Here is an 11,173-nt window from a genome sequence, read left to right as displayed (position 1 = left end):
TACTGCAAAAGTGCAGGACTTTGTGTGAAGACGTATAGCAACACTTGCAACCACTTGTTTACTTCAACAATATAACAACAACAAAAACAGTAAAGAGACAAAAGGCCACAATGCAGTGTATTTTACTGCACTGACTTCTGCTAGAGGCCTCTGTAGTCACTTTTGACTCGCAACTGACAGACTTATGCAAGCCATTTTACAGCAAAATACTATACCTTAAAATAAAAAAATAAAAAAAGATATTCTTTGGATAACCCATTTCGCAATCAATATTCAACCATGATGGTTACGCATGGTTTATTTCTACAATTTAATTATTCCTCCACTTCCTGTGTGTGTGTGTGTGTGTGTGTGTGTGTGTGTGTGTGTGTGTGTGTGTGTGTGTGTGTGTGTGTGTGTGTGTTGTGTGTGTGTGTGTGTGTGTGTGTGTAGCACATCAATCACCTGCATGGTAGACAAAGGGCAAGTTTTTTTCCTCTCTCACCTCACCTCACACCACATTTCCCTCCCAGTTCCCACAGCCACGGGCGAGCCCGAGCAGCTCAGCGACGTCACAAACAGGCATGCCTGTGTGGTCGCCAAACCCTCTCAATACTCTAAACTGGTTTCCTTTCTTAAGCACCCTTCCCCTTACTTCATTAGCACTGGTGTAAAATAACTTGTCAGGTAAAAGCAATTTTCCAGATCTAGCATACCTGATACAACTTGTCAACTAATCATCAAGCTTTTGACTAGGTCAATCAGGTGAGCTAGTTCAGGGCTAGAACAAAATGGTAAACGTCTGGGGGTCCCCAAGGAGATGTTTGAGAAACACTGGTTTAGACTATTGAGATGCACCCCTGCATCACAGTTCCCATAGCCATTCTTTTCAGAACCTCTGACCGGCGAACCTCTGTAACTCTGTCAGCCGAGTGATCCGTCAGCTATGATTTATGACGACTATCCTCCATCCCCCACCATTTCCTGAGCTCAGCTAAAATCACCTCACCTCCATCTTCCTTCCCCACTGTCTTCTGGAATGTTCTCATAGAGCCCGAGTACTGTTGCTAATTCCTGATATTTAATTTGCATTTCACTGTGATTGTTAGGTGTGAGGAGGTTCACCACCTGCATAGGAACTGTACAGTATGGTTAGTTCATCTGTAAATACAAGCAGCACTGATGAAACCTGCTGTTGGATATGAAGCAACATCTTCACAGTTCACACAAGCCCCTGATAACATGTCTCCACCCTGAGGTAGATGGTGGTAATTGCTTATGGGAGTGAAGTGTTTATTTAAATTGACCATGTAGTAATACAGTACAACAACAAGACAGATATTATATTATTTAAAAACATTTATTTATACATTTTACATTTTCAAGATAACAGCAATATCATCCTCCTACACAGTAACAGCAATAGTAAAGCCTTCAACAAATGTATATTCTTACAATGAAAAACTTTTTAGAAATAAAATGTACTGTGACCATCAAAAAAATGAATAAAACTCTACAGTTGTGTACAATACATACACTATATATACAAAAGTATGTGGACACGCCTTCAAATGAGTGGATTTGGCTATTTCAGCCACACCCGTTCCTGACAGGTGTATAAAATCGAGCACACAGCCATGCAATCTCCATAGACAAACATTGACAGTAGCATGGCCTTACTGAAGAGCTCAGTGACTTTCAATGTGGTACTGTCAAAGGATGCCACCTTTCCAACAAGTCAATTCACCAAATTTCTGCCGTGTTGGAGCTGCACCGGTCAACTATAAAGTGCTGTTATTGTGAAGTGGAAATTTCTAAGAGCAACAACGGCTCAGCCGCTAAGTGGTAGGCCACACAAGTCCACAGAATAGGGCCGTAGAGTGTTGAAGCGCGTAGCGTTTAAAAATCGTCTGTCCTTGGTTGCAATACCTCACTACGAGTTCCAAACTGCCTCTGAAAGCAATGTCAGCACAATAACTGTTTATCGGGAGCTTCATGAAATGGGTTTCCATGGTCGAGCAGCTGCAGAAAAGCCTAAGATCACCACGCGCAATGCCAAGCGTCGGCATTGCGAGCAGGTGTCCACATACTTTTGGTCATTTAGTGTATGTCTTTGTATCTATGTATAAATCTTATTGTATTCTCAAAAAGATCTAAAAACAAAAATAGATTTTTAAATCTCAGTTCTAGTAGTAGAATGAAAGCACTGAAAAAGTGCACACAGCATATAGACCTCAATGACAGAAACAGGTAATCTGTTTTGAGTCTCAAACAGTGAAACAAAATAAAGCTTCTATAATGCTTCTTCTTTAAGAAATCTTGAACAACTCTTTAAAGTTTTTTTTGTAATGCATAACATGAAATAAACTTTAATCAGCATGTGCCAGGTCCTGATCTGATGACAAGGCAAAAAAATGAACAAAACTAATAACAGAGAAAACCGTTAGCCTTGTATCAAAGCTGTATCATGGTTGTATTGTGGCTGTATCATGGTTGTATTGTGGCTGTATCAAGGCTGTATCTTCATAGTTGTATCAAGGCTGTATCAAGGCTGTATCATGGTTGTATCATGGCTGTATCATGGCTGTATCTGTCTGCATCATGGTTGTATCCATGGTTGTATTGTGGCTGTATCAAGGCTGTAATCTTCATAGTTGTATCAAGGCTGTATCAAGGCTGTATCATGGTGTTATCATGGCTGTTATCTTTAAAGTTGTATCATGGCTTTATCATGGCTGTATCATGTTGCATCATGGTTGTATCATGGTTGTATTGTGCTGTATCAAGGCTGTATCTTCATAGTTGTATCAAGGCTGTATCAAGGCTGTATCATGGTTTGTATCATGGCTGTATCTTTAAAGTTGTATCATGGCTGTATCATGGCTGTATCATGTTGCATCATGGTTGTATCATGGTTGTATTGTGGCGTATCAAGGCTGTATCTTCATAGTTGTATCAGGCTGTATCATGGTTTTGTATCATGGCTGTATCTTTAAAGTTGTATCATGGCTGTATCATGGCTGTATCATGTTGCATCATGGTTGTATCATGGTTGTATGTAGGCTGTATCTTCATAGTTGTATCATGCTTGTATCTAGGCTCTTTCTTCATGGCTGTATCATGCTTGTATCTAGGCTGTAACAAGGCTGTATCTTCATAGTTGTGCCAATGAGATACATGTTCTACTACCCTGTTTCTACTACCCTTGTGCTAGCGGGCTTTCTCTAAATTCCAACACCCGCACACAGACCCACACAGACCCACACAGACCCACACAGACACACACAGACACACACACACAAAGAGAGCTCTCTTTCACATCTACGTCTGCCCCAGGCAGCCCTTTGTGGTCTAACCGCTCGACACAGACAGGCAGCTGGTGGTGGAGCTGAGGCGGCTCTTCTTGGGGGCCTTGGGTGCAGGCGGGGGGCTGATACTGAAACTCCTGACCTTATTGAAACTGTTCCTCAGGCTACTATGCCTGGTGCTCCCCGTGCTGCTGGTCTCCTTGGACACGAAGGCATCAGGGTGACAGAGGCCTGCCCTAAGGCAGCAGCAGCACAGCAGCCCTGCGATGGCCTTCCTCAGCTCTGTGCTACCCAGGGCGTAGATGACAGGGTTCAGAGCAGAGTTGAGCACGGCCAGAGCAATGACCCAGTCGGCACTGAAGAGGGGCGCGCACTGCCGCGACACACAGAAAAAGTCCAGGAGCAGCAGGGCGAACAGAGGGCCCCAGCACATGATGAACACACCCACGATGGAGATTACCGTCTTCAGGAGCCCCAGGGATCGCTTGCGGCTGCGCTGGGATCCCACCTTGGCGCTGCTGCGCACGTGGCAGTAGATGGCGCCATAGAGCACRCCGATGGCCAGCAGGATGAGGGAGAARATGAGCARRGAGAAGARGATGTAGCTCTTGGAGTAGAGCGGCAGCARGGTGGAGCAGCTCTCCAGGCTGCACACGCAGTTCCAKCCCAGCAGGGGGAGGAAGCCGATGGCGAAGGCCASGATCCAGCACAGCGCCACYAGGCCGTAGATACGAYAYGTCTTCCTKGCYGACTTCTGGTGCAGCGGCTTCATCATGGTGGTGTAGCGCTCCACAGCAATCAGCAGCAGGCTGAAGATGGAGGCGGCGAGGGCCACGAACAGTACCCCCTCCCTGAACAGCCACAGAGCCGGGCTCAGTCTGAATGTCTGGCTGCCCGACATCCAGATGTTGACCACGTAGGCCGCCCCGGCCAGCAAGTCGCTGAGGGTGATGTTGGCGATGCACACGTAGACCCAGCGGTGGCTGTTGCGGATCCTTGAGAGCACGGCCACCAGGACCAGCAGGTTCTCCAGGATGATGAGGATGCTGATGAAGAGGGAAAGGAACGCGCCCAAGCTCAGGCCACCTTGGCGGGGCCCGCGGTGCTGCAGGCGCCCTGTGTGGTTGTAGTGCTCCAGGATCACATTGTTGCTAATACTGCTTCTACTGCTGTTGTTGGTGATGTTGCTACTCCAGAGGTACAGGTAGGGGCAGGAGGTTGAGGAGCTCAGGGAGGACAGGGCATCCATGGCTGGGCTGTGCTGGGTTCGGCTGGGCTTGGCAGGTCAGAAAATGGCTGGATTGGGCTGGATAAGGCAAGACTTGGATGCGTGTAGAACTCCTGCAGTAGGCTCAGGGCTCCGACTCAGGCTAACACACTCTCTCCACTGGAGCTCTGCTGTCTCACAACCCACCTAGCAAACACAGGGAGATATTTGATATGAAAAGATGTGTGATAAGCGATAATAATGAGGTACAAGCTGTTTGTAGCGCATGAACTGAAGGTAATGATCCCGTGTGGCTCAGTGTGGCTCAGTTGGTAGAGCGTGGCGCTTGCAACGCCAGGGTTGTGGGTTCATTCCCCACGGGGGGACCAGGATGAATATGTATGAACTTTCCAATTTGTAAGTCGCTCTGGATAAGAGAGTCTGCTAAATGACTTAAATGTAAATGTAATGAAAATAATATATTTTGTTGGTATATTGCATAGTTTATAAATTCATTGTGAAAAGCTGGGGGAAACTATTTTCAGAAAATTAGATAAGAATTTGTCAGTTGACCCGACCTCGCAAAACTGCATGCCTCCACTAGCATGCGTTAGGGCCATTTAAACCTCTCTGTACCATTTAAACCACACTGTGGTTAGCTGGGAGGAGCAGCCAGCTGCAGCCAGGAAGGGGATTTAAGTTCAATCTGCACGTGAAGTCAACATCTTTGAAAGTCGTAAAACTGCTATATCAAAATTCCTATTATTAGCGATAATTGACAAACTGTGTTCCACTCTGGAGTGAAATAAAGAGTACCACATTATATTTATTTATTTTCTTCATTTTTAGATTTTATCAAACAATTTCCCTTTAAATTCCAAGATTTTTCCTTTTTTGCTAAATTTGTGTTAGAATTTGTTGCATGTGAGCAAAAGCTTACATGGCCACAAATGCCTTGCAAATGTATYGCTACAGTTATATGTAATATATGTAACCATACACCTGGCTCTCCATTCCAAGTTTTTTTTCTCGTCTAAAATCACTATCTAATTGTATAATTTCATATGAATAACACATGAAGTGAAGAGAAGTTGTGTATAATTTAGATTTTAACAAAATAAACAGTTGTTACTTAATGTGTTACTTACATGTGCAGAGATACTGTTGGTAGTGATGCTGTGTGGAAGGCCATCCCCTGTGTGGGCTGATAGAACACATCTGCACTACTCTATTGAAGAGACGAGGAAGGAACTTATGGTACCACACCCATAAGGACCAACACACACACACACACACACGCACAGACACACGATGCAAGAGGTTATTGACACTGATGAGCTGTTTCATCACTGCTCAAGAGAAAACACACTAATTGTGAAATTCTTTAGAATGTGACCATTCAGATGGATGCCATCAATCAATGTGTGAATTGATCATTTGATATGGGCTAATCCACACTTCCATGAGGCCATCACAATACAGTTTTGTTGATTGTTTGCTGTAATTTTCCACATACTTAATCTCAATGACGTGAACACTTTTCCCAACACTTGAGCCATGTTTTGACCCCTGCAATACTTTAATCCTACTGCCCAAGTTACTCCATGATGATTACGGGAAGTGCCGTTCATAGTGTTTTCCTAATACATGTAATGTTGAAGTGATTGGAGCAGGATGTTTTCAAGGATATGTTGCAAGATACTTTTTCTACTAGAAAGGCATCAACCCAGTGTTTTTACTCAATATTTCTCAGAAAGAAAAAAAATGATCCTGACACGAAGAAAACAGGAACCTTCTGATCAGATGTGTAAAGGGGCCCCTCCCTTTGGTTCCCCTACTACAGCTATGGTTTCACACCTCACTTCACCCAGCTGTGACAGACCACAGTCCTGCCAACAATGGCCTACTTACCACCCGGTGAGCCCCAACCACTTACCATAACTGACCAAAGTCAACATCACACACGCAGTAAAGAAAAATATCACTACTGATTAAAAAAAGGTGCTGTCAGTGATAAACGTTAAAGCACACTTCTTCCTTCAGATCAACTACTTGTTCCAGCTGAAGCGCATCTGCAATCTCATGCTTAACTTGACTCATGGTGAGTCATTTAAGGAAAGTGAGGCCACAAGTTTAAAGTTTGTATTGTCACATGCACAAGTACAGTGAAAGGCCTTTCTTGCTTGCTCTTTCCCAACAATAAAGTAATCAATATCTGTAGTACTATAAAACATTATAAAACAAAAACGCACAAGAAATAGAAAGAAGAACACAAGAAAGTAAGTAAATAAGCTATATTGAGGGTCAGTTCTAATACCATGTTTACAATGTGCAGGGATTCTGGAGTGGGAGGGTTATATACTGTATGTACAGTATACTGTAGGTGCATCAGGATATACACAAGAAAAACGCCAAAAAACACAACATGCAACAATTTCAAAGATTTTACTGAGTTACATTTCAAAAAAGGAAATCAGCCATTAAAATCATTCTAAATTCTCTGGCACCAGCTCTGGTGGACAATTCTGCAGTCAGCATGCCAACTGCACACTCACTCACAACTTGTGTTGTGTGACAAAACTGCACATTTTATAGTGGCCAATTGTTGTTCACAGTACAAGGTGCACATGTGTAATGATCATGCTGTTTAATCAGCTTCTTGATATAACACACCTGTCAGGGGGATGGATTATCTTTGTACGTTTTTGAGAAATAAGCTTTTTGTGTGTATAGAGAATTTCTGGGATCTTTTATTTCAGCTTATTTCAACACTTTACATGTTGCATTTATATTTTTGCTCAGTATATTATAAACAAAGTAGCAGCAGCGTATATGATGATTGTATGTGACTGTGTGTGAAAATGTGTGTACAGTCAGTATGAAAGTGTGTGCGTGTTATGTGCGTGTGAGAAAATTAAGTGAGTGTGTGTTGGAGTGTCAGTGTGATTAAGTGAGTGTGCATAGAGTGAGTGTTTGAGTGTGCAAAAATTTGATAGAAAGGTCAATGCAGATACTGTTGCTTCGATTCCGCTTGCCGTACGGAAGCAGAGAGAACAGATTATATCTATGGTTTAGATGGCTGGAGGCTTTAACAATTTTCCGGGCCTTCCTTTCACACAGCCTGATATACCGTGCATTCGGAAAGTATTCAGACCCCTTGACTTCATCCACACTTTGGTACTTGACAGCCTTATTCTGAAATGTATTAAATTGTTATTTTTCCCTCATCAATCTACACACAATACCCCATAATGACAAAGCAAAAACAAGTTTTTAGAAAAAATAAATATTCAGACCCTTTACTCAGTACTTTGTTGAAGCAACTTTGGCATCGAGTACAATCTCAAGTCTTCTTGGGTATGATGCTACAAGCTTGGCACACCTGTATTTGAGGAGTTTCTCACATTATTCTCTGCAGATCCTCTCAAGCTCTGTCAGGTTGGATGGGGAGCGTTTGCTGCACAGCTATTTTCAGGTCTCTCCAGAGATGTTCGATCGGGTTAACGTCCGGGCTCTGGCTTGGCCACTCAAGGACATTCAGAGACTTTTCTCGAAGCCACTCCTGCTTTGTCTTGGCTGTGTGCTTAGGGTCGTTGTCCTGTTGGAAGATGAATGTTTGCCCCAGTCTGAGGTCCTGAGCACTCTGGAGCATGTTTTAATCAAAGATCTCTCTGTACTTTGCTCTGTTCATCTTTCCCTCGATCCTGACTAGTCTCCCAGTCCCTGCCGCAGAACGCCCCCCCCCGCCACCCACAGTATGGTTCACCATAGAGATGGTGCCAGGTTTCCTCCAGATGTGATGCTTAGCATTCAGGCCAAAGAGTTCAATCTTAGTTTCATCAGACCAGAGAATCTTGTGTCTCATGGTAAGAGAACTTTAGGTGCCTTTTGGCAAACACCAAGCTGGATGTCATGTGCCTTTTACTGAGGAGTGGCTTCCGTCTGGCCACTCTACCATAAAGGCCTGATTAGTGGGGTGCTGCAGAGATGGTTGTCCTTCTGAAAGGTTCTCCCATCTGGAGCTCTGTCAGAGTGACCATCGGGTTCTTGGTCACCTCCCTGACCAAGGCCCTTCTCCCCTGATTGCTCAGTTTGGCCAGGAGGCCAGCTCTAGGAAGAGTTTTGGTGGTTCCAAACTTCTTCCATTTAAGAATGATGGAGGCCACTGTGTTCTTGGGGACCTTCAATGCTGCATAATTTTTTTTGTACCCTTCCCCAGATCTGTGCCTCGACACAATCCTGTCTCGGAGCTCTACGGACAATTCCTTTGACCTCATGCCTTGGTTTTTGTTCTGACATGCACTGTCAACTGTGGGACCTTAAATAGACAGTTGTGTTCCTTTCCAAATCATGTCCAATCTATTGAACTTCCACAGGTGGACTCCAATCAAGTTGTAGAAACATCTCAAGGATGATGTATGGAAACAGAATGCACCTGAGCTCAATTTCAGATATCATAGCAAAGGGTCTGAATACTATTGTAAAGAAGATGTTTTTGTTTCTAGTTTTTAATAAATTTGCAAAAATGTAAAAAAAACAATTTTCGCTTTATCATTATGGGCTATTGTGTGTAGATTGATGAGGGGGGAAACATATTGAATCAATTTTAGAATAAGGCTGTAACGCAACAAAATGTGGAAAACGTCAAGGGTTCTGAATACTTTCCGAATGCACTGTAGAGGTACTAGATGGCAGGGAGCTCTGCCCCAGTGATGTACTGGGCTGTTTGCATCATCCTCTGTAGCGCCATACGATCGAGGGCAGTGCAATTGCCATACCAAGCAGTGATGCAGCCAGTCAAGATGCTCTCGATGGTGCAGCTGTAGAACCTTTAGAGGATTTGAAGGCCCATGCCAAAGTGGTTTGATTTAGATCTACACATTCTCGTTTAATGAATAACCTCTCATTGAAATGACCTTTCTGCCACTGAATAATGCAAATAACAAACCCAATGGCCAATTAGCTGAATAAATATTTAGATCTCACCTGTCTTTGGGGCAGCCACGCAAACAATGAAAACACTGTCATAGTAAAGTTAGTTTTAATCTTCCTAGTTTTACCTACATTTCAGGGTAATAAGGCATTTACTCCCTGACGGAGTAAAAAAAATCACAACATCTAATTTTTCAATAAGGCTGTAGTGAAATCTTGCATGCTTCAATAATCTTCTAGTAAAATAGGTGATACATATGAACCTTTTCTCAATCAAGTGATGCTACAGAGGCAGTATCGGTTTGTGGGCCTGAAAAAAACTGTCCAGAAAAGGTAACAGAAACAACCGCATCCTTGGCTGTCAACACCCATAACTGTTGAAAACGCCCTTTCTCTGAAAATACAACTAAAACCACAATGTGCATAGCGTAGACTACAAGGAAATGGAAACTATGAACTTGTTTACATTCCTTCCCCCAACATTCAGCAAGTTATGAAACCTTTTTATATTTAAGTATGCACAATATGCCAAATAGAGTGGAAAAGTTGCCCTTAACCATAGATAGGCTACAGCAGAATAATTATATTTTCCCCTCTCCATAATGATTAAGGTTAGGATTAGAGGTAGGGTAATCTGATACTAGATATTTTATGGTCTATGCTAGAACATATTCTGCCTTAATTGAGCATGTATGTGAGTCACAGGTACATATCAGTTGCTGACCTACTAATTGGGGCATTCAAGGTCAATACTGCGTTAAATTATCAATGTGATTTTATAGCTTTACTTACAGTATATGCTTTTCCTCAAGAGATAAATCACATAACAGTTAGAATCATCTGCACATACACCTACGGTAAGTCAATTACTGATGACAACGGGCAAGTAGTCTATCCCACAGACTTCTAAACTCAGCAAAAAAAGAAACATCCTCTCACTGTCAACTGCATTTATTTTCAGCAAAGTTAACATGTGTAAATATTTGTATGAACATAAGATTCAACAACTGAGACCTAAACTGAACAAGTTCCACAGACATGTGACTGACAGAAATTGAATAATGTGTCCCTGAACAAAGGGGGGGGTCAAAATTAAAAGTAACAGTATCTGGTGTGGCCACCAGCTGCATTAAGTAATGCAGTGCATCTCCTCATGGACTGCACCAGATTTGCCAGTTCTTGCTGTGAGATGTTACCCCACTCTTCCACCAAGGCACCTGCAAGTTCCCGGACATTTCTGGGGGGAATGACCCTAGCCCCCACCTTCAGATCCAACATGTCCCAGACGTGCTCAATGGGATTGAGATCTGGGCTCTTCGCTGGCCATGGCAGAACAATGATATTGCTGTCTTGCAGGATATCACGCACAGAACAAGCAGTATGGCTGGTGGCATTGTCATGCTGGAGGGTCATGTCAGGATGAGCCTGCAGGAAGGGTACCACATGAGGGAGGAGGATGTCTTCCCTGTAACGCACAGCGTTGAGATTGCCTGCAATGACAACAAGCTCAGTCCGATGATGCTGTGACACACCGCCCCAGACCATGACGGACCCTCCACCTCTATGGGTTTGTGCCCATAGGCGACGTTGTTTCCAGTGATGTCTGGTGAGGACCTGCCTTACAACAGGCCTACAAGCCCTCAGTCCAGCCTCTCTCAGCCTATTGAGGACAGTCTGAGCACTGATGGAGGGATTGTGCGTTCCTGGTGTAACTCGGGCAGTTGTTGTTACCATCCTGTACCTGTCC

At 43.5% G+C, this 11,173-nt stretch overlaps 1 protein-coding gene across 1 annotated transcript; it reads right to left on the bottom strand.

The window, feature by feature from the left end:
* Positions 1-2,754: 2,754 nt before the first annotated feature.
* Positions 2,755-5,715, bottom strand: LOC111952272 (sphingosine 1-phosphate receptor 4-like). Its single transcript, XM_023970825.1, has 2 exons — positions 5,643-5,715; positions 2,755-4,701 (listed from the first exon to the last, which is right to left on the bottom strand). Exon 2 carries the CDS (start codon positions 4,534-4,536, stop codon positions 3,331-3,333), a length of 1,206 nt encoding a protein of 401 aa, XP_023826593.1. The 5' UTR covers positions 4,537-4,701; positions 5,643-5,715; the 3' UTR covers positions 2,755-3,330.
* Between the last annotated feature and the right edge of the window lie 5,458 nt (positions 5,716-11,173).

This window comes from Salvelinus sp. IW2-2015, linkage group LG26 (assembly GCF_002910315.2).
Source record: "Salvelinus sp. IW2-2015 linkage group LG26, ASM291031v2, whole genome shotgun sequence".
Classification (NCBI taxonomy): domain Eukaryota; kingdom Metazoa; phylum Chordata; class Actinopteri; order Salmoniformes; family Salmonidae; genus Salvelinus; species Salvelinus sp. IW2-2015.
This window is presented reverse-complemented; position numbering and strand designations above follow the sequence as displayed.